We start from the raw sequence: 24,226 nt of genomic DNA on the forward strand, positions 1-24,226 counted from the left end.
CTGTTCAAGCCCTGTTACTCTTCAACTGAATGATGAGAAAAGCCATTCACCATTAACATTGGCAGAGACTTTAGTGTAAACCAGTCACATTTATTCCCCAGAACACTATTCATGGATTATTATAAAGGAAACCAGAAGGGAGAAAAATAAACCAGTGGAGGGTTGTAAGAGTAATGTGGGAGGGTATCACCACCCCCCTCCCACCACCCACCAGTCACCACCCACCACCCACCACCCACCACCCACCACCCACCACCCACCACCCACCACCCACCACTACCATCATCTAAGAAGGGCACACTAACTCAGGGAAGCTAGGAGGATGGGAATCGTACATAGATAATCATCTATAGAATGTGCATAAGATTCCAGAAATCTGAATCCCAAGGCATATGTCCTGTGCTACTCTGGATGTGTGTCTATCTGGATAACTTCCCAGTATGCTTACCAACTCAGTATGAACTGACCTGATTTGCCTCCGACGGGCTGTATCTATTTGTTCATTCTCCTGGGAACATCACTTCCTATCATGCCCAGTGTGCAGGCTCCATAGCGGGCAAGCTCTACTTGGCCAGGAGCCCTGGACCTTGGTGTTATCTGGTGTGTAGGAGCAGAAGTAGAGATACGCACAGATAAACTCCCAGCTAAGATGCCTACACCTGTCGTTTTGGAAGGGAGGACACAGCTTCTTGGAAATAGCTGGCAGGAGCCTCAGGACACCCCAGAATTCCAGGAACTTGTGTTAGGCATTGAAAGTACTTGATGTCATTGGTGGGATTTTAGTCAAGAATGCCTGGTGGCCAGTGTCATGCATCCCAACATCTACTAAACTACTGCCCATTCCCCCTTCTCTCTTCACAGACTGATCCAGAACACCAAAAACCTGCTATACATTGAACCTGGTGCTTTTACAAACCTCCCTCGGTTAAAATACCTGTGAGAAAATGTTCCTTTATAAACATGGGGAAAATGGGTTATCTATGAAGTTGAAAGTGATCGAAATGTCAAAAGACATTTGGGGAGTTTGTTTTTAAGATCTTGCTTCAACTTTTTATTCTGTGTAATATGTGTGTCTGAGTGTGGGTTTGTACACAAGTGGAGTGTCCACGATGGGCACAGAGGACATAGGATGCTCTGAAGCTTGAATTACAGGCAGTTGTGAGCTGCTGTGTGGGTGCTGGGAACTAAACTCTGGTCACCTGGAAGAACAGCGGGCATTATTAACGACTCTCCACTGAGCCATCTCTACAGCGCCCTGAACAAGGTTTTTGACCAATAGCCAACTTCTGGTTTAAATTTAGTCAGTATTTCTTGTATTTACTATTCTGGGAGTTTTTACACACATATAAGGGGCTCCCCACATTCCCTCTGCCCAGGACACCAGAGGAGAGCATTTCTCCTTTGCAGTGAGTTTCAGAATTGTAAATGGGAATGGGGGATTCACAACATGTCAGAAAGGACCAAGGAGAACTTCTAAGGTGAGTGGTAGCGAGCAAAGCTGGGGAAGCAATTCCGATTTGGTTTCCCCCACTGCACAAGAGAGTCTCCTCTCTTTCTTCTCATCAGTTCATTCATTCATCAAGGGAAAACTTTCTAGGTGGTGCCTGAGGTAGGCACTGTACCATGTAAACTCAATCTTTATTTTCTGTTTCCCATTAATTCCTACCAAGGCTACTGGCTAGCACAACAAATCATGTCCCACCATAATCCAACAGCAACCCGTCCTAGCAGCAGTGCAAGATACCCAAAATTCCCTACAGTCTTCGCTGTGTTGGTGATGGATCTTCCCCCATAACAAGTCACCCCTACCACACAAAAAAGTTTACATCCTCCTAACAGAGTCTCTCTTCTCTCTACTTCATAATAAACTGCGTTTCAGGAGTCCCCAGGGGAGTACCACCTCCACCACTATCCAAATGAAAAACCAAAGGAAAGCAGAGGATGAGGAAGGGGCCTGTCTGTTATGACGCACACAGTCAGTCTTGTTCCAAGGAGCCATACAGAAGCTGTAGATAGATGTGGTGTAGTTCTCTCTATGAATAGTTGTAAACCCAAGGTATTTCCCAACCTCCAAGGTTGGGCACATAAGCATCTACCACTTTAGAAGTCATTATGGATAACCCAGGCCCAAATTTGACCAGCACAGCCTCTTATTAGCCCATTGACTTTCTTTTTTTCTTTTTTTTTTTTTTTTTTTGCCCATTGACTTTCTTAACTAGCACTTTAGCCAAAAATGTAGGATTCCCCAATTCAAGTCCACACTACAGTCTGAATCTCCTGCTAACCCTAGTGTAGACAAGGCATGAATTTACTCCGAATGCCTTTATCCCTGTAGCATATTCATTCATATGAATTAATAGAAACATGGAAATGAAAGGGATGGAGAGAAGCCCGCTGGGTGTCATTGTCATCAGAGGGCCAAGCAGCTCCTATCAGTTGTCTGGAGCCCATGTCTACTGGGCTTAAAACTCCACTGGTAGAAGTCCAGATGCCTGCATGCCTCTGAAGGAGTCTCATTTTTATAATGAAGTATCCTTCAATTTCATCTGTCTTGTGAGCTGCTCTCTTCTTTAGAGGTTAAGTAAAAAGCAGGAGCCTTGAGTGTCTCCAACCACAAAAGGAATGTTCAATGGTTTCAATGAGATACTAGGAAGAACTTCCTGAACCACAAGTAGCTAAGTAAAGTTTCTAATAATGAAGGGTATAGGTTTCTCAAAATGTTAATCTTCCTGCAAAGTTCAAGTTAAAGCCTGCTCCAAAAGGAGAAGGTTCCTTTCTGGAACTATCAATAATATGGATCTAGTACAGTAGTTATCAGGAGAAAATGGGCTGCAATCCAACAGGAAAATGCAGTGGTTTTAAAGGAAAGATGAGCTGGAAATGCAAAGGCAAAAGACCCAGACCATGGTCTCATCCCTAAATGTCTAAACAGGAACCCTTATGGGAACTTCTCCTAGCAATGGAGCCTTTTCAAGTCTGACAGTCTTCCTCACCTAAAAGTGTAACTCATAAAGTCAAACTCAATATTTTAAAGTTTAATGTGAAAGCGGTGTTTGCAGAGCGCCTTCCTCCTCGCTTTCATATTTATAACATAACGATAATTGCTTATACTCTCTGCCCACATCACCACCCTGCCCTGAATCAAAGGAGCATCTGTAACACAGGCATCCGAACCCTTCCAGATGTTACGAAGATCTCCTCCTCTGAATTTAATTTCATTCTGTAAGTATCAGGCTGATTGCTATGCATAACCATTTCCTATTTGCAGCTAAAATTTAGAAAGTAAATATTTCTCATTTCTTTCCCCTAGGGAAATCTGTGATAACTTACACATAACCACCATACCCGGGAATGCTTTCCAAGGGATGAATAACGAGTCTGTCACACTGTGAGTACAGCCTCTGGAGTCCTGCTCAGCCACACAGCCTGCTGCAACCCTCACTGCTAGTCTGAGGTCAGCGCTAGGCTCTGTGTTTCACTGCATCCCTTAGTCTCTGAGCATTTACCCTAGACTGCCAACTGAGGAAGGAGTTGTATGGGACAGCTGCAGGGCCATATGCTAACATAGCAACAGACTGCTGGGTCCTGAGGGTGGGCAGCATTGACCTCCTGTGGGTGATATTCTTCCGGCACCAGGCTAATTCTTTGAGGCTGGACCTTTATTCAAAGATTAAAACTCTCAGCAATTTCGACGTAAACATAATCAGGAACTGAGAGTTACCGCTCATAAGTATGCAAGTATGATGGAGATGGAGTCAAACAGGAGCGGGAGGGTGGAGACGTTCAAGACGTGATGGGACAGTCCCTGGGGAGCCGTGAGCTCCCAGAACATTCCCACAGAACAGCATTCTGCGAGTATGCAAAACAGCTGCATAGTATTGGTTCCGCAGAGCCATTACCTGATGTTGGCTGTGATTTTAAGAGGAACAGTGCACACGGCTGGGGTGTAATTGCCCCTCCTCTGAAGCTAATGGGGACTCCTGGGATCCATTCCTCCCAGAGTGCCCGTGAGCCATTGTGCTCCATGTCCCTCCCTGTTCTTGGCCCTTCATCTCAAAGGGGTGTGATTAGTCATTTGCCCGGCACTTGTTCTCCGTTGAATGGACCCTTGTGTAAGTGAAGGGTCATGTGGAGCACCCCGCTGGACAAAAGGTATTACACTTGCTGAGGAAAGCCTTATTTTCCCAGCTATAAAGTTCAACTGCTTAATTAGAAAATAATGAAAGCAAGCCTTCTCTTTTCATTAGTAGCTGGATTTGTGATTTTGCTCTTGATGGAACCGGTCTGGCCCACCCCCACCCAAATCTTTACCAACCGTGAGCTCATTTAGTGAAAACAAAACGCTTCACATGGTACAGGAAAAGCTCTGAGGGGCTAAGGTTCAAACTATGCATTACGTGCGTATGTCCCTTCACAGCCACTGTGGCTTTTCATTAGGTCTCAAGAGGCCACCCCATCATGTTCCAACCCACCCAACCCGCCCCCAGTGAGCAGAAATTAGCTGTGCAACTTTGTAAATATTCTGGATGATGATGGATTCAGCCAATCACACAAAACAAACAACAAACAACCTTGATCGCCACTTGAACTCCTCGGGTCAGGGGAAGGTCATGCCAATTGCCTTTCCTAAGACCCTGTAAAATGTGACAAGATTTATGGCTGCACCTACGACAAACCACAGTGTAAAGGCAAGTAGGTATGGTGCCTCAAGGTTAGTCCCAGCTCCAAATATAGCCAACAAAACCATGTCAGTCTGGTTAGGCTTCCAAAGCCTGGGTCCCGTGTCTGTTCAGTGGGATTACTGATGCCTCTTTTCACAGATCTAATCACGCTCGCACTGTGTCAACCACATAGTTATCACAATTGCCGCAATTACCCACAATTAACAACTAAAACTAACAACCCAGAGCAAGTCAGTTGGTGAGAGCATCCCCAACAGTTCACCACATTTTAAATGTTTGGGTTTTGTTAATGCTGTTCTAGTTTGATTTTCTGTTGCTGTGATAAAGCACTCTGAACAAAAGCAATTTGGGGAAGAAAGGTTTATTTTCTTACACTTCTGGGTCTCAATCAATTACTAAGGAAACTCAGAGCAGGATCAGAAACCATGGAGGAGTGCAGTGTGCTGGCTTTTCTCTGGTTCACTCCCAGGCCTGTGCCCCACTAGCTTTCTTATAGCCCAGGCCTAGGGATGGTGCTGCCAAAGATGGGCTTTGCCCTACCATATCAATCATCAGTCAAGACAATGCCCATAAACATGCTCGCCAACAGATCTGATCTAGACAATTCCTCAGTTGAGTTTTTTCCCTTCCTGGGTATTCCATTTTTCCTTCTACTGCTGTGAAGACCAGAACTCAGGAAGGAAGAAGTTTGACTTATCCCAATCACAGTCAATCTATGAGGAAGTCAGGGCAGAAACTCAACCAGGAATAGAGGCAGCAACCCGGAAGAAATAGACTATTTTTTTTTTAGCTTAGAATTTTGTTTATGCACTCCTCTCCCACTCCTCCTCTCCTCCCTGGGAGGTCCCTCTGTTTTGTTCTGTTCTGTTCTACTCTGGATCCCTCAAGAAGTTCAGGCGAGCTGTCTGAATTCATCTGCCTGCTTTGCTGTGACTAGAGTCAGCCCAAATATTGCCACAGGAGCACTGAGAGGGCCCTGTTATAAACCAAGCAGTACATCTCGTCACACTGTCTCCTGGCCACTGCGTAAGGATGGGTCTATCACATGCACTTTCTCCCTGATCTTCCCAAGTCAACTGTGTTGGGATTCTTGGGTTGTGACATGCCATTGGCCAAACCTTTCAGTACCTGTTGCTTCTTAAGAATTACAAAGAGAATTACACAATGATTATTTGTACATGCCCTCATTTTCCTATACTTACTAAACAACATTTCTATTTTTAAAGGGACTCCTTTGCTGCCGTCTTTTCTCCTGAATGCTCTCTCTTGTTCTCTCTGTCTGTTTTTGAGTATTACTTGGAATGTGGATTTCTCAAAACTGTATCTGCCACATTAGAATCCATTACTGTCATCTTTCTTTATGAAACCTGCCATTTTCTTTAACATGGCATATGGTAAAGTCACGTAAGTTGACATGCACTTGACTGCGGTAGGGGCACATGCAAACAGCTCAGGCCTGCTGAAAGACTGGCAGCTCAGGCAGCTCAGAGCCTGGGAGCCCCATAGAAACTGAGGACCCAGATTATTCAAATCAGGTTCACAGCAGCACATATGAGTCAGACGGCAGCAGTTACCCACACAGCCCCTGCCAGGATGTGTGCTTTGCCCACAGTGACTTATTTAGCTAAAAGAACACAGGCCATGTAAGAGACAAAGGGTAAGTGTGGTGTCCCTCTTCTGTAGGATGCTCTTCCGATGCTCACTTAGTTTAATAGAAAGGCAGTAGGGAGAGAAGGAGGAAGACAGAAAGAAAAAAGAAAGCGCTGTGTTCATGTCTTCCACTGGCAAGCAAAGACCTAAATTGCCAGACATTGTTTTTCCACAAACATAATCTCTCCTCTTTGAAATCAACCAAAAGCTAGGTGGCTACATGATCCAAGAGAATGTCTAACATTGTTAATACAAGCCCAGAAGCACTGTGCAGAACCCCAGAATTATTCAAAGGGAAGGCAACATTCAAAAGTACAGTATCATCTGTGATTAATGTCTAACTCCTGAATCTTGCTTGGAATGAAAAGATGTCATCCTCTCTGTTTGATTTGCAATTACGGATATCTAAACAGAGAATCTAGACAATGCCTTCAATTGTGGGTCTGCAGCTCTGACAGAGAAGCAAGGGGACCTTTGTCTCATCTCTGTGCCAAAGAAGCCCCCCTCCTTTCGTTCTGACACCATGAGTTTTGGGAGGGAAGACAATATCTGAAGTAACACTCCAGATGTTTTCAAAGGCTTTGAAGGGGCTATGTGAGCCTGACAGCATGAGGCCTCCCCCTCATGTCCACAAATTCTCCAAACCAAGGGAGATCTTCTTTTATTCAGGGCAAGACAGCATTCTCCATTGTGTACTGCTGAACACAGTACACTGAGAACAGAGCATTTGCCTCTGAAAGGGAAGCAGGGAGCTACTGTCCAGAAAATTCCAACAAGCGTGACCCAGACTATTCAAATATAAAAACAAGAGATGTAAGACAGCAGCTCCAACAGAGGGGCACTACGGCCAATGCAGCCGGTGCCCAGGCCGCTGACCAGGCCTGCTCTGCAGAACCAGAACCAGAAAGGCCCCACTACAATGGAGGGAAGTAACAACTCATTTAAACATGGGCCTAGAATTCAGAGAAATCCTGTCCAACTCTTGTGAAGGGAGCCCTTTCTTTCTCTCCATTCAGGGAGCTGGAGACCACAGCATTGGTTGAGTTTCAGAGTCTACTTCTAAGTGATTGATACATGTTTACTCATGACAGCTTAAAAAGGATGATACTGTTATTACCATCCCGATTGTTGGATGAAGAAACTGAGGCATGAAAGGTTAAATAACTTATCCAAAGTAATTCAGCCTTAAAGAAGCAGAGTGGTATTGGAGCCCACGAAGCCACATGTACAGCACTGGCTTTATGAGGCCAGAAAGAAGGGACACTATCCTAACATAAGCGCAGAAGCACTGTGCAGCACCCCAGAATTATTCAAAGGGGACGGCAACATTCGGAAGTACAGTATCATCTGCAGTTAATTTCTCACCCCTGAATCTTACTTGGAATTAAATCAACTGTAGCAACAGTGAAAGCACAAGCTGCAGAGCTGGCCCAGCAGTTGAGGCTGCCCTTCCAGAAGACCAGGGTTCGTTTCTTAGCACTTACATGGCAGCTCACAAACTGTCTGCAACTCTAGTTCCAGGGAATCTGATGCCCTCTTCTGGACTCTGTGGGTACCAGGCACATAGTGTTGTACATAGACAAAATAAAATAATAGAAAAATAAAAATGCTAAAGCTAGGGTCAAGGTAGCAAACAGAGCAAAGAGGAAAGGGTTTCCAGGCAAGTACAAACAGCTTTCTTTGCTAACCCCCTGGGCAGGAATGTTTGTCCTAACCCGCCAGAGGTCTAGCTCTACCACTCTGAGTAGAGGAAATGGTGGGAGGACGATACTGTGGACAACATGGTTGACACCAGGGAAAAGGCCCATCACATGTTGATGCACCCTAGGGCAGGGGTTCCCAGTCAGGCAAAGCAGGACTGGGTTACAGGAGCAGTGGGACTGAGTCTGAAGCCACACGTACAGCACTGGCTCATGTGAATCAAGTTCACGTGATTCTGTTTAGGTGGATGGCGACCCATGCTTGGACAATGCTGGTCCAGACTCTGAAAACTCAGATTTCAGAACTACTCAGAGGAAACAGAGCTGTGACTCTTTCACTGTACAGCGATATCTGTAAGAACCCCCGCCATGACAGGAGGTTGACAAAGAGCAGTATTCTAAGTATAACACCTTTTAAAAGGTCTTGAGGGATTTAGCTGCCAACAAGGTGAGAGAGCTGTATGTAATTACCCAAAATGACAGGTCTGAAATAGACCTCCCTATCCCTTCATGTTTTACACTAGAAAATAATAGGGGGAACTACTGGAAAATGGCATCCAACAATCTAATATGGGTCACAGGAGTTCCTGCATGCAACTGTACACAGAAAAGAATCCCGGAAGTCGGGGAAGGCTCTCTTCACCATGGATGCCAAAGCTGGTGGTTTTTATGGTTTAGCTCTTAGCATTCAAGGCTCCTAGTTTGGTGGGAGTTAGTTAACTACAGTATGGTGGGGTTGGGGGTGGGAGTTTGTTAACTACGGTACATTCATTGTACAGGTTATGGAGCATGGCTCGACATTACAATAATGTGCACAATATATACCAATCAGATCAGCGTGATCAGAGTTTCTATTTTATCATTGTTTCTGTGTCAGGGGCCTGTGTGCTCCTTCTTTCCAGTTCTTCATAAAGTGTATAGCAGGGGTTTGACTGTCGGGCTCCTCAGATCTCGCTGAACTCGATCTAATGCGCAGGGATTAGATCTAATGCGCAAGTAATCACAGGGATTACTTGTAATCTCTAATTTAGATGGCCTGAGTTTCCCACTTACTGCATCATACTTCTGCCTGAGCGCCACCTCTGCTGATTGTCAAAGGCTTGCTGGGAAGAAACAACACATCCACATGCTACAGACATGCACGTGAAGCAGGAAGGCAGACATCTATGTTGCCCTGAATCAGCAGAGACTAGAGAAACCTTAGAGACACTGGAGTGTGTCTGAACCATCTTTCCTTGGGCTTCTTTCTGGCTCTGGCATTTTCTAGCCTGGCTGAAGGGAACAGGCCTCTTATGTCTGTTTGAGCAATGTGTGTGAGTGTGTGAGTGTGTGTGTGTGTGTGTGTGTGTGTGTGTGTGTGTAAGAGAGAGAGAGAGAGAAAGAGAGAGAGAGAAAGCAAAAGAGAGAGAGATTACATGTGAGTGTGTATTTATGTGTGTGTGAGTTTATGTATATGTGTATATGAGTGTATATATGTGTGAGTTTATGTGTGTGTGAGTTTGTGTGTGTGTGTGTGTGTGTGTTTCATGTACGGGGGCTGTTTTATAGATGCATATATTTTTATGTAAAATGACAGAACACAAGTTAATAACCATTCATACCCTAAGTGTAGGCCGTATCCTCCAACTCATCCCGCTGGCTCTACTCCACTTCACTCTTTTAAATGCTGGTTGCTCTCAACTGCATTGCTTCCTCTACCTGCTAATGGGGCTTAAAAAACTGTTTGCAGACATTTCGGTTTTGGGGACTATGGAGCCAGTTTGGCATCAACAAAACCATGAGCACACAAACAGAAATAGAGGGTGAGCGGTGACCCAGTGCTGCAGCTTTGCAACCCTTCGAGCCCACAGGACCAGGGATCTACAGAGTGCCTCTGAGCCAGCCTGGCAGCTCAGCCTAGAGCCAGGCCTGCCACCCCCAGCCCACCCCACTGCTCCCAACCCCTACCCTCCATCCCCACCCCCTGCCCTCACCCTGCCCCCAGAAACCATAAACCCGACAATACCAACAGTTGCCTTTCTTATCATAATAATGTAACAGCCATAAGAAGTAAATCAGAACATGGGCGTGTCAGAGCCAGTCAATCACCCAGCACCTAGTAAACATTTTAGAAACTGGTGGTGGTGATGATGGAGGAGCAGTAAGAACAGCTTCATCCCACGCGCCTCCAGAGTCCAGAACGGTGGAGAGACAGCTAGCTGTTGTGAATGCCAGTGGTTATCTTAGCAATAAATGTCACAGGAGGAGAGCGTCTGCTTCCAAAGTGCATTTCTGTCAGCTCCTTCCCATCCCTAAGCCCTCTCTCCTCCCTCCTCCAGAAAACTGTATGGAAATGGATTTGAAGAAGTACAAAGCCATGCATTCAATGGGACGACTCTAATCTCGCTGTAAGTATATGCTGATTTCCCTGGCTCATGAATAACAATGAAGCAGTACTCTGGCTACCAGATCACATTCAATCTTCAGCAACTAACTCTGGGCAAAAATAAACTTTCAAGTGGCTAGTCCTGGGAGTTGCATGCATGTTGCTAGGCAACCGGCTGGCTGGAAACCCCAGAGAACCCTGATTTCAAAGAGGAAGCAGCCTCCTCACATTGAAGTTGACGGTTTGCTGAAATATTCAACACTCTACTTTGTGCCTCATCCACCTTGCAGCTCCCTTCTCGAGCCTGCTCTCACAGGTTGATGGTGTGTTAGAGACAGACTATTTCAGAAAGAGACTCTTCCCCAGACCCCACCGAAGGGAACAGGGTAACACCATTTACCAGCCTAGTCAGCCACTGCTGCACTGCACCTCCCTCCTGCGGGCAGGGAAGAAGGGGAGAAGCACTTCTCCAGAGGAGAGGGAACTCTGGTTATTCCCCCAATTCAGTCCAGCCTCCAGCTGCCCACCCCCACCCCACCCCACCCCACACATCCAATAAAACGCCTTTAATTCAGGGACTCATCCTAAGGATGGCTCCTTCCATCGCTGTCAATCTCCTCTCCCCACAGCCATCCTCAGGAACAGTGGTAAGTAAGTTCACGTATTTATTTGGATGCAGAGATGCATGTGGTCCATGACAACATAGGATGAGGTTCTAAATGCTCATCATGACCAGCAATACCTAAAAGCACCTGAAAAGTTAAACTGAAGATAAAGTTAATAAACACAATCAGAAAGGTCTTTAAAATAAACAGGTTAGTAGCCAGTGAGGTGGCAGCGTTTAAAGAAACTTGTCCCCAAGCAAGCAATCTTGGAGAAAGAACTGACCTCCAAAGAGTTGTCCTGTGAGCTATACAAATACACACACACACACACACACACACACACACACACACACACACACACACACCATGACATGGACACATTTTCTTTCACACACAAATAATGTAACAAAAAAATTTTAATAAAATGTCTGAAGCAAGATCCACACCAATGACCACGCTTTATGGAAAAGCCAGTAAGAGTCACCGCTGCTCACAGCTTCCTGAGCTGACGTTCTTTGTCTTGGTGGAGCTCAAAGGGGCTAAGAATTTAAACTTTTAAGAAGCTCCCAGAAGACCCTCATATGTCAAGGTCTGAGGCTATGTATCTCAGGTCTAAATAATATACTAATGATTTTTAACTATAGATCTTAAACCAAGATGCCCACTGTGATGATACCATGCTGTGTAGTTTAGCAGATGAGAGCCAAGGCCTAAGGTTCACTGTCTATCAACTTGTATCACCTTGAACAAGTTAACCTGCCCAAGTCACAGCATCCTCATTCATAAGCAAGGCTGCCAGTAGAGGATTATTTATTTTGAGCATCGATCCAGCAAGAGAATAGGTCGGCTTCATACCCTTAGTGCTTAACATGATGCATGAGTAAGTGCCCATTGATTAAGTTTATCCCATGATTCCTGTGAATGAGTGGATGAAGATTTGTATGCACTCAGCTCAGGGTGTAGAGCCTACCACGTATTGAAGAAGTATAAGCATTGTCCTTATGGAGGGGATTTAGAAATTGTTTTGTTGGCTTGACAGCTGCATAAACAGTTCATTAATAAGAACCCCAAGATGAGGGGAGAAGCATCACTCTCAGATGCCCCTTTCTATTATTAATTCAACAAACCACAGCTCTACTGAAGGGGCACACTGTATTCCACCAGAGATGAAAAGGAGTAAGCCGTAAGCTGTAGGGTTTACCCACAGGGATTCACAGCACCGGAAAAGGCAATTCCAAATGGTGTGTGAACTGTACCTGAGGGGCAACTCAAACACAAGGCCATGTGTTCTGCTTGCCAGAGAGCAAGCGAGTCCTCCAGGATTTCAGAGGCAGGGGAAAGTATTAAATAACAGTGGGGAGTGGAGATGCAGACTCTGAGCCAGACTAATGTGGACAGACAAAGGCAGAAGGAAAATGTGTGCCCGGCAGAAGCCAGCCAGAGGAATGGCCACAGAAGGGATGGCGGACAAATAGAGCTTTTCAGAACATTGGGAATGTGGAGGCCAAAGAAAGAAGGCTTAGATAGCATGGGAGGAAATCAGAGTGTTCCTCTGTTAAGAGACAGGACAGAGGTTGGAGGAGCAGGATAAGGATCCTGCGGTCTTTCCAACAGACTTCAGCCACCTAGACAGGGGCTGTGAGTGCTCCCAGTGCATACCTACTGAGAATGCACATCGAAGGGATCAGATTACACTATGAGAAGAACCACTTGGAAGCCTAACTCTTTGTTTGGTTTGTGGCTTTTGACAAATTCTGAGGCCTCCAAGGTCACAAAACTCAGAATAATAAGGAGCTCGCTACACGTTAGCCTTGGACATGCCAAGGAGTCATTTGAGTCCTCCCCAAGCTCCTTGGTAGGAAGTTCTTACAAATCCAACTGAGAGGCCAAATCTGTCAAATTGTGGCACAAAGGGTTTTACCAAACGACAGGAAAAGATAGGTGTCGCCAAATACACAGTGTCTTAGGGTTTTACTGCTGTGAACAGACACCATGACCAAGGCAACTCGTATAAAGACAACATTTAATTGGGGCTGGCTTACACGTTCAGAGGTTCAGTCCAGTGTCATCAAGGCAGGAACATGGCAGCATCCAGGCAGGCATGGAGCTGAGAGTTCTATGTCTTGTTCTGAAAGCAAACAGAAGTCTGGCTTCCAGGGACCTAACATGAGGGTCTTAAAGCCCACACCCACAGTGACACACCTACTCCAACAAGGCCACACCTCCTAATAGTCCCACTCCCTGGCCCAAGTATATACAAACCATCATATATGCACTAATAATTCCACAGTTTCACCAAAGACTCCTGTCTTTCTTCCCGTTTGTCTACCCCTTTCCCTCCCCCTCTGCCCCACCACCCCGTGCAGGCAGCCTAGTATGGGCATATGCACACACAACTGTGAAGGTTGGCGTGAAATGCAAGCATGACTAAGGAAACTGTCTTTCCTCACAGGGAGCTAAAAGAAAACATCTACCTGGAGAAGATGCACAGTGGAGCCTTCCAGGGGGCCACGGGGCCCAGCATCCTGTGAGTACAATGGTACAGCCTCCTTTCCCCACAGCTGTCCAGTCATATCACTGCCAGCCTGGCTTACAATCTGTAACTGTCAGGGCTGTCCTACCGACATGAACCCCATGTGGGGTCTCCGACAGAGCCCCACATTTCCAGGGGCTGCACTCTGGTGCCTCTGAGGGAAGGTTGTACTCAACCTTTCTCTCACCTGCTGAGCATCCCTCTGTTTGTGCAGCACAACTTCAGTCTCCAAGTGTTGTTGCTATTGCCGTTGAGTGCGTTTGTGTGTCTATCTCCCCTAGTAATTCACTCTCTCTGGTTTTATTAGGAGACAGGCATCGTAGCTTATGGCTTAGCATGATGGCCTCACTTGGTCTCAGTAAAGAGCCTGTGTCCAAATAAGATACTTTGAGCTCCTAGCAAAAAAGATTTGAACATGTGAATTTGAGGGGCCATAAGTCAATCAGTAATGCCAAACATAGGGTGCAATGTGGAGGGTAGCTCCCGACTTGGAACTCACTCAGAGAATCCATTCTGACCTGAAAAACCCCTAGCATTTGGATGGCCATGGCTGAGATGTTGCAGGTGGGTTCTCCCTACCATCGTGTGAGTAGTGAACCTCGAATCCTCCATGGGTTGGGCTTGTACAAAGAAAAGCTTCTCCAGCCAGTCTCGGGACTTTGAGAAAACGCACAAACATTTAAAAGGCAATGCAGTATGTGGGCAGTTAGCAGAATCCCAGTAGTAGGTCTATTCCAGGGCTGATGGCTTCCCAGTCATGTGAGGCTACTCAGAAACTGTTTAACTGTGTAACTGTTTGTCTGGCTGACCTAAAGACCCACTCAGGTTTTGCATGAATTTTCAGAGCTGTTATGTCTAACTACACACACACACACACACACACACACACACACACACACACACACACGTCACATCCTCTCAGTCCTCAGATCTTTACAGATGAACAGACACAACTTTCACACACATACAAAATGCAGCATGTGTGGGGACCTAAGCCAGTAGTCGACAGAGGCAGGAGAATCAGGAAGTGGTCACTGAGCTCCGTGAGACCCTATTTAAAAACAAAAAAACAAAAAACAAAAAACACCCTCCATAATAAAACTAGGGCTGGAGAGATGGATGGCTTAGTGGTTAGGAGCAAATCCTGGTTCTGAGGAGGTGGGGTGAGGACCTGAGTTCAGTTTCAGTTCCAGTTCCAGGGGGTCTGACACCCTCCTCTGGCCTCTAAAGGTTTGTGCATTCAAGTGCACAGACACACATACACAGAGACACACCTATATACATAATTTTTAAAAAACAAAAAATCTTGGGCTGGAAAGATGGCTTACCCTTAAGAACATGTTCTCAGGACCTGAGTTCAATTTTCATCAGGTGGCTCACAACCAGTTGTAACTCCAAGTTCAGGGGATCCAACACCCCTGTACACCAACAACCTCCTCCATGTCTGGGAAACGTCAGCAGGCAGCCTGATCTACCAATCTATACAAAGACTCCAAAGCAGAACAGAGCACTGGTTTCCTAAAGCAGCAAGTGCCAGGGGCTGGAGGGGCCTAGAGCCCTTGGGACACGGTTTCCTGTCTGCACTGTTCTTCAGGAATCAGGACCCTGGCACATTCCCGGTCCCACTCCTGTCCTTCCCACCACTGCTGTCGCTCCTTCCTTGTGCCAGGAGCCTCCCATGGGGACAGACTGTCAAGGAGGGTGGGCTGCTGAGAAAGGGTTGGCATTAGCCACTTAGAATACAAGCCGGATTTGAAAACTAGATTTCCTACCAAACCCCCTCTTCCTGGAATGTTGTACATTTGGGGTTTCCTTAGAGTCTGCCTGGAGTCAAACCAAGAAGCTTAGTTTAAAAGCCCTGAGCTTCTGCACAGCTATGCTAGCTCAGCGTGGTGTTTGCTGGCTTTGGATGGACACACCTAACTAGTTATTAGAGCACATGTGCTCTGCTTCCTGGGTGGATGATAGCGACTGCCACATGAAGCTCTTGATAGGGTGGTCCTTCCGCCCTTTATGAAAACCTCCCCTGCAGAGCTTGATCAATCAGATACAGATGCATCGTAGCCCTGAATATTTCCCCCTTGGGCCAGAACACAAAAGCTGGTGTCACCTATACCCTATATGTGTTAGAAAGCAAGCAGTTGGTTTTTGTAAAATAGGGAGAGGGCAGGAGGGAGGCAGGGGTAGAAGGTAGACATAAGGAGGGAGAGGTATAGGGAGGGAGTCAGGGATACAGAGGAATCGGGAGACTGTAGAGAAAAATTCTAATGGTCATATGGAAGGTCCCCGGAGCCACAGGCAAACTGAAAAGAACAGTGGGTGTCTGTAAGATGGAGACCCCACCACAGTTCTTTGGAATCAGCTCGTGATGAAAGAAACGAAGAATTATAAGAAAAGCAAAATGGAGGAGAGATTTCTTGGACCCTAGGGGAGGACTTTGGAGTAAAAAGTGTAAAATCAGTCAATAAAGGGCGTCTCTCCCCTTTGCGGTTCAGGGATATTTCTTCCACCAAATTGCAGGCCCTGCCGAGCCACGGGCTGGAGTCCATTCAGACGCTCATCGCCCTGTCTTCCTACTCACTGAAAACACTGCCCTCCAAAGAAAAATTCACGAGCCTCCTGGTCGCCACGCTGACCTACCCCAGCCACTGCTGCGCCTTCAGGAATTTGCCGAAGAAAGAGTAAGTGAGCAGGAGAGGGGACTGTGTTGTGGCAGAGAAGCTCAGATTCAGTCCCGTGGTCCAAGGTGCCCTGGCCTTTACCGGCTCCAGCCAACTCGGCAGTTGCGCAGTTGCTTTCAGAGAGACAAAACCAAGTTGAGCTGTTCCTCATCCTGACGTCTCCGTGTGCCGGGCCCTGCGCCTCACAAACCTACCGAATGCTTGAAGCACCCCTGCAGCACCTTTGCAAAACGTGGTGTCCAAGACCCAGCCCACTCTCTTCAGCAGAAAATATTTTACCCAATTAATCTTGAATTTTAAATTGTCAGAGTACTGCTTGGTTTGGTTTGGGGTTGTTTGTTTGGGGTTTGAGGTTTTGTTTTGTTTTTGTTTGTTTGTTTTGTTTTGTTTTTAAGCTATTTGTCTTCCACAGAAAGCAACTTCCATTTCTGAACAGAAACCCATCTACTACAGATGGGTTAGGGAGCGGTATGAAAAGGAAGGGAGCGCCTAGCGCTCTGCCTGCAGCAGAGGGCGTCTGTCCGGTCCCCTGCGCTCCAGGCTGAGAGTGGGGTGGGTGGAGGTGAGGGTGGCAGCAGTTAAGGGGCAGGATTTCATTCCTTATGGCATTGTTTCTCCTCCGGAGTTTTCTCGCTGAGAGGCACCACTCTGCGTCCGAACCTAGCATTGCATAAAAGAAAGAAAAAGCGACAGCTAGTTTTGCAAAGGTGTGGTGCAGTCACGTGACACTTCCTGCACTCCCGCTCCTCTGTCTCAAGCTTGTTTGTTTTTCGCTGCAGGCCTTGATGCGCTCTGTTGTTCTCATTGCCCAATACACTGCTCCCAGTGGGAAAATGCAATGCTCTGAAGAGTCATTACTGCAGCCTGCAGAGAGGTGCTCAATCAATTCATTAGATAAGGCAACTGCACAAGATGCCAGGCTGCCGCTGCCTTTGTTTGGAATTAACCATTTATAGCTGATCAACTAGGCTGTAGTGTGTGTGCGTGCACGTGTACCTGTGTGTGTGTGTGTGTGTGTGTGTGTGTGTGTGTGTGTGTGTGTGTGTGTGCCTGCCTTGAGTAAGTAGACTCGGTGTTACCTGAATATTTGGAACAGCTGAGAAGACAGAAGCACTTGCTGTGTTTAAAGCTCTACACACACACACACACACACACACACACACACACACACACACACTTACACACCTTTGAGGGGGTGAGATAGGACCTCACTGTATAGCCCTAGCTGTCCTGGAACTCGCTCTGCAGACCAGACAGGCCTTGAACACACGGAGATACGCTTGACCCCACCTGCAGAACACTGGGATTAAGGGCCTTGGCCACCGAATCCAGCTCAAGTTCTCCATCATTAACTGAGCTTCAGATGGTGACTTGAGCGCTAGCCAGGTTTGAAAACAGAAAAGATGGGCGGTCGTCTCCGCCCTCACAGAGTGGACAGGCAATATAAAGGAGCACCAAGGGCTGTGTCAGTGCATGCTGTGACAGAACAGAGAGCGGGACAAAATGCCCGAGGCTCTAGAGGGCTGTCTAGGGCTCCTGGGAGACTTCTAGGAGAGATGACTTTAGCTGAGCTTTGCACAGAAGGCTTGGGGGAGGGTATGCCAAGATGAAAGGCTCATGTGAAGCACGCGGTAAGAGACACTGGGTGTATCTGAAAGCAAGCACAGGAAGACTGTGGGTAACAAAGGGGATGACTCAAAGAAGCCGCCCAAGGCTTGGGAGGCCAAGGCGGGCTGAGTACCAGCCCAGGGGAGCTAAAGGAGGTGGAGCTTCAAAGACTTTAACTTGAGATTATGCAAATTTGCCTTTATGAAATCAGAAGAAAAGGTGGGCTGAAGGTGGCAAAGCTGGTAAGAGACAGACAGACAGACAGAGACAGACAGACAGACAGGGACATGGTGGTTTAGGGTAAGGTTGGTTCTGGTTACCCACTTACACTCCTGTTGAAATCACAGACATGTGTTGACTTCAGTCTTTTGTTCTGGAAGGTAAAAGAGACTACCTGTAGGTGTAAGGGGGACGGGGGGGGGGGTTACAGACTACAACTATCTGAGCTAGGAGTGAACGCCATCACACACATTGTCCTGAGTGAGCCTGGAAATGTCTACTCAGTCTTAGAGGTCAGTGAGGATGAAGAGTTGAAGTGGAGTCTGGGATTTGGGTGCTGACTGAGGTGCCCTACAGATAACACACCTAGCTGCCTCGGCACAGCTCTCTAAGGCACTCTTGGTAACTGTGGAGATGGAACAGGTATCGTTCATGTTATCGTTTGGAGGCAAAGTTCCTGTTAAGTGTGGACCCGTCTGCATACGGTATCTCTGTCAAATACTGAGCCAGAACTACTCTCCCCTCACTACACTTGAGGCAGGTAGAGACTGGGACAGGGACAGAGACTCAGTCCAAGTTTGCAAACAGTAGTACCCAGAATAGCAAGAGGATTAGTCTTTGAAAGACTGTGTGGTCAAATCCCCACCTGTCTGCATTTGCACACAACCTTTACTACAGGGCCCTGTTTCCCTGATGCTGGGTGATAGCCAGCAGAGCAATGTCCACTTTGGGCTGCCTCATCTCCCCATCCTCACCATCATTCCTTATTTCTGAGGCTCCTGTAGGTGTGGTTGCCGTGCACCAGCCTTCTATCTCCTTGTTACATCCCCTTTTTCCAAGCCAAACTTCCCAGAGGGGAAGACAGAAGAGAAGGGAACATCAATGTTTGGTTTCACACAAAGGCTGAAGGCCTTAATACACAACAGCAGCACACCCAGCCCCACAGAATTCTGACAGAAAGACTTCCAGTTACAATTCAAGGCCATAAATGCCAAGTAGTTAGTCAAGGCTGCTGGAGGGAGAAAAGTTGGTGAGGAGCAAACTTGAGTGCACCACAAAAGGAGCTTTTAATAAGCATTGAAAAACTCATGACTCAATACAACAAATTTACATGGTTTTCCCCCACTCTCCCGAACCCACACAAAACACTTAGCATTCAGAAGCATTTTCTCTAAGCTGGAGACTCTAAGAACAATGCAGGAGGGTATGTATGCTCTCCTCAGGAAGCATTTCAGTCAGGACAATGGCGCAGAACTCACCGGGAGTAGACTGGCTAAGGAATGTGTATGAGTAATGCAGATCGGGTTAAAGGATCAGAAGCTCAATGGCTTGTTTTTCTCTTTTTCTACCTCTTCTCTTTCAGACAGAATTTTTCATTTTCCATTTTTGAAAACTTCTCCAAACAATGCGAAAGCACAGTTAGAAAAGCAGATAACGAGACGCTGTAAGTATTCACACACGCAGACTCGGGAAAGGTTCAGCCTGCAGTCTGTGGGCTCCGCATTGTTATTTGCTGCGACGATTTTCTTTTGATAAAAGTCTCGGTGAGAGGATGTTTGCGAGGTGTTTTCCTATAGTTTCAAACGGGAATGTTTTCCCCTTTGCAAGTGCCAGCTGGGTGTACGTGTTATCTTAGCTGTTTAAAAGAAAAGCAAAACGAAATGAAAAAAAGTCTAAGAATGTAAGGGAGTTGTTGCCATAAACATTAATGTGCATGAATGACAGTTTGGTTTTTCAGGCATTTGGGTGTCACTGAGGGCTACTCTAAATGATGGCTTCGTCCAAAGTAACTGTCACTGGTCGTGCTCCACAAACTAATTGCAGACATGGCTTCCAAAGGCACCTACTTCCTGTCAGAGACCATACTCCAGAGTGTGGTGTTACTCTTTCACGAGTGTGTTCTAGTGTGTGTGCGTGCACATGCATGTGCTTGCATGGGAGGCCAGAGGTCACCTTGGATGTCCTTTTTCAGGAGCCATCTACTTGGTGTTTTTGAGACAAAATCTCTCCCTGAGACCCGGAGCTCACCACTAAGGTTAAGCTGACTGGCCTGTAAGCTGAGGGATCCTCAGCTCCACTTTCCCAGTGCCGGCTCCTCCGTGTGCACAGCAAGCGCTTCACCGATAACACCACCTCTCCAGCTTTCACAGTAATCTTAATGTCATCATTACCATACACTGGACGGCAGCTACATGTCCGTTCTACTTACTGACACCTAACATTTTTCTTGTTTTAAATGCTGACTGCCCTGGCATTTCACTTACCTTCCATTGTAAAAGAGCAGGCCTCAAAAGACAACCCTGTGTCCCTAAGACACACTTATTATTCTTCCCATGTGCCCTGGAGGACTGCAAATCCAGATGTCCCTCTCAGATACTCTGCAAGTCTCTATTCTCTCTTCTCCTCTCAATCTCGGAGTGCTATGGAGATGATGATGGGAAGACTTTGGACCTGGAGGTATTTCGAAGTTGGATGTGACCTGGGTAGTAATATTCTTGCAGCACAGAGCTGGACATGTACCTTCTGGGGAGAGGAGTTCTGGACAGCACTTGTGCTTTCGGAGACATCTTTCCTCTCAGTGGAGAGCAACAGAAGTGAGACTTGACTTTCCGAACCAGCTTGAAGGGCATCATGGAGCAACACCTAGGATGGGTGTCAGCCTCTCCCCTCCCTTTCTTTCCTTTGAGTCACTACTGTCTACCCTGTAATAGTCTTTCCCTGTGCATCCCTCTTTGTGTCTCTCAGTCTCCTTTCACATGATTCCTCAGCAGCCATGTTGCTTTCTACTTACACCCAGAAAACCATTTGTAAGTACAGTCAGCTGTGGCACCAAGGGGTGGTTATGGGAAGAGACTTTAATCCACCCTCAGTAACCATCATCAGCCCAGGCCCAGCCTTTCCAAATGAACAAAGCCTTTGAGCTCACTATGCTAAGAGGTTGCAAAGTCTACCTCACATGCTTCAAACTACCTGAAATTGATGAATAATCTAAGTTACATTGCTTCTGGTGGAGTATCTGTTTTTGAAATATAGGTATTCCCATAGCTTAGGTTGGCCTCAAACTCACTATGCAGTCAAAAATCACCTTGAATCTCTGATCCGCCTGCTTCTGGCCCCTGTATTCTGGGAGTGTGGACATGCGCTCTCATACCCAGTTCATCTGGAGCTGCATCCTGAGTCCAGGGCCCCATGCACACTGTGTGAGCACTCTACAACCTGAGCTATGCCACCAGCCCCTCAAAGAACTTTTTCGATAAATGCAAAGTTCCACCAGACAGCCATTTTCCGGCCACCCCAAGCCTCACCTGTTCTTCACAAGAAAACACAATGTTTTCACCACTGTAGCTGACCCACCCCCACCCGCTGTCCTCCTAAAACACCCCACCCTCAACACAGGTCTTTCTTTCTCAGCTGTCACCGGAGCACTGGTGTGACGGCTTCTGCCTCCTAAACCAACGTTCCTAAGTCTCTGAGTCCATTTACACTCCCTGAACCACCAGAATCTTTGTCAGTGGACAATGCTACTGCCCTTGGGGGAGCCAGCCCAGGGGAAGATCTGCCAGACATAAGCCTAGCACGTCAAAGAGACCAAGGAGGGATGGAGGAAGGATCACATGGCCCCTTACTTACATTCATTAAGGAATCTTAAATTGGTCCCTCAGACAGGTGAGATGATTTGATAGGGCAAAGAATGGAAGAAATCAAGGCCGCAATGGTTGGGATATTCGTATCCAGTTTTGCGTTACTATTTTGTATGAAGCATCTGCAGAACCTACTTGAAGAGCAGATTTACGGTCTCTGTGTCTCTACGTTTTGATCTGCATTTTTAACAAACACCCTGGTGGTTCACATAGACATTGATCCACACTTTGGAACCCACTGACTGAATGATGATCTGGGCTGAGAATGTGAAGGGGAAACCCTAACACTGTCCCCTAAGGGTCCTTGGGCACATCTCTACCTTCTTTTATTATTGGATATTTTCTTTATCTACATTTCAAATATTATCCCCTTTCCCAGTTTCCCCTCCAGAAACCCCCTATCCCATCCCTCCACCCCCTGCCTCCATGAGGGTGCTCTCCCATCCACCCACCCACCCACTTCATCCAGCCTCCCAGCCCTGACATTCCCCTACACTGGGACATTGAGCCTTCCAAGGACCATGGGCCTCTCCTCCCAATGATGCCCAACAAGGCCATCCTCTGCTACATATGCTGCTGGAGCCATAGGTCACTCCATGTGAACTCTTTGGTCTGTGGTTTAGTCCCTGGGAGCCCTAGGGGTTCTGGTTGGTTGATACTGTTCTTCCTATGGAGTTACAAACCCCCTGTTATCCTCAGTCCTTTCTCTAACTCCTCCATTAGAGACCCCATTCTAAGTCCAATGGTTGGCTGCAAGCATCTGCCTCTGTATTTGTCAGGCTCTGGCAGAGATTCTCAAGAGATAGCTACATCAGGTTCCTGTCAGCATGCACCTCTTGGCATCCCCAATAGTGACTGGGTTTGATGACTGAATGTAGGATGGGTTCCCAAGTGTGGTAGTCTCTGGATGGCCTTTTCTTCAGTCTCTGCTCCAAACTCTGTCTCCATATTTCCTCCTGTAAACATTGTGTTCCCCTTCTAAGAAGGACTGAAACATCTACACTTTGGTCTTCCTTTTTCTTGAGTTTCACGTGGTCTGTGGATTGTATCAGGGATATTCTAAGCTTTGGACTAATATCCAATTATCAGTGAGTGCATAACATGTGTGTCTTGTGTGATTGGCTTACCTCATTCAGGATGATATTTTCTAGTTCCATCCATTTACCTAAGTATTTGATGAAATCATTATTTTTAATAGCTGAGTAGTACTCCATTGTATAAATGTACCATGCTTTCTGCATCCATTCCTCTGTTGAAGGGCATCTGGGTTGTTTCCAGCTTCTGGCTATTATAAATAAGGCTGCTGTGAACATAGTGGAGCATGTTTCCTTGTTATATGGTGGAGCATCTTTTGGGTACATGCCCAGGAATGGTATAGCTGGGTCCTCAGGTAGTAAGTACTATGTCCAATTTTCTGAGGAACCTCCAGACTGACTTCCAGAATGGTTTTACCAGTCTGCAATGCCACCAACAATGGAGGAGTGTTCCTCTTTCTCCACATCCTCACCAGCATCTGTTGTCACCTGAGTTTTTGATCTCAGCCATTCTGACTGGTGTGAAGTGGAATCTCAGTGTTGTTTTGATTTGCATTTCTCTGATGACTAAGGAGGTTGAACATTTCTTTAGGTACTTCTCAGCCATTTGATATTCCTCAGCTGAGAATTCTTTGTTTAGCTCTGTACCCCATTTTTAATAGGGTTATTTGGCTCTCTGGAGTCTAACTTCTTGAGTACTTTGTATATTTTGGATATTAGACCTCTATCAGATGTAGGATTGAGAAAGATCTTTTCCAAATCTGTTGGTTGTTGTTTTGTCCTATTGACAGTGTCCTTTGCCTTACAGAAGCTTTGCAATTTTATGAGATCCCATTTGTCGATTCTTGATCTAAGAGCATAAGCCTTTGGTGTTCTGTTCAGGAGTGCCCATGTGTTCAAGGCTCTTCCCTATGTTCTCTTTTATTAGTTTCAGTTTATCTTGTTTTATGTGGAGGTTGATGATCCACTTGGACTTAAGCTTTGTACAGGGCTATAAAAATGGATCGATCTGCATTCTTCTACATGCTGACCTCCAGTTGAACCAGCACCATTTGTTGAAAATGCTATCTTTTTTTCATTGGGTGATTTTAACTCCTTTCTCAAAGATCAAGTGACTATAGGTGTGTGGATTCATTTCCAGGTCTTCAATTCTATTCCACTGATCTACCTGTCTGTCTCTGTACCAGTACCATACAGTTTTTATCACTATTGCTTTGAAGTACTACTGAATGGAGATTCCCCCAGAAGTACTTTTATTGTTGAGGATACTTTTTTCTATCCTGTTGTTTTTGGGTTTTTTTTGTTTTTGTTTTTTTTATTCCAAATGAATTTGCAAATTGCTCTTTCCATCTCTATGAAGAATTGAGTTGGAATTTTGATGGGGATTGCATTCAATCTGTAGATTGCTTTTGGCAAAAATGGCCATTTTTACTATATTAATCCTGCCAATCCATGAGCATGGGAGGTCTTTCCATCTTCTGAGATCTTCAATTTCTTTCTTCAGAGGC

At 46.2% G+C, this 24,226-nt stretch overlaps 1 protein-coding gene across 4 annotated transcripts in view; it reads left to right on the forward strand.

Annotated features, from left to right (window-relative positions):
* Lhcgr (luteinizing hormone/choriogonadotropin receptor) overlaps window positions 1-24,226 on the forward strand; it is a 65,474-nt gene that overhangs the window by 22,394 nt on the left and 18,854 nt on the right. For 3 of the 4 annotated variants that reach the window (XM_063261562.1, NM_012978.2, XM_039111807.2), the window contains 7 exons: window positions 862-936; window positions 3,148-3,222; window positions 3,311-3,388; window positions 10,351-10,419; window positions 13,455-13,529; window positions 16,031-16,216; window positions 19,407-19,487. In XM_063261562.1, the coding sequence (XP_063117632.1) occupies window positions 862-936; window positions 3,148-3,222; window positions 3,311-3,388; window positions 10,351-10,419; window positions 13,455-13,529; window positions 16,031-16,216; window positions 19,407-19,487 (639 nt within the window). The other variant, XM_039111808.2, reaches the window with a different exon arrangement.

This window comes from Rattus norvegicus, chromosome 6, assembly GCF_036323735.1.
Source record: "Rattus norvegicus strain BN/NHsdMcwi chromosome 6, GRCr8, whole genome shotgun sequence".
In the NCBI taxonomy this organism is placed as follows: Eukaryota; Metazoa; Chordata; class Mammalia; order Rodentia; family Muridae; genus Rattus; species Rattus norvegicus.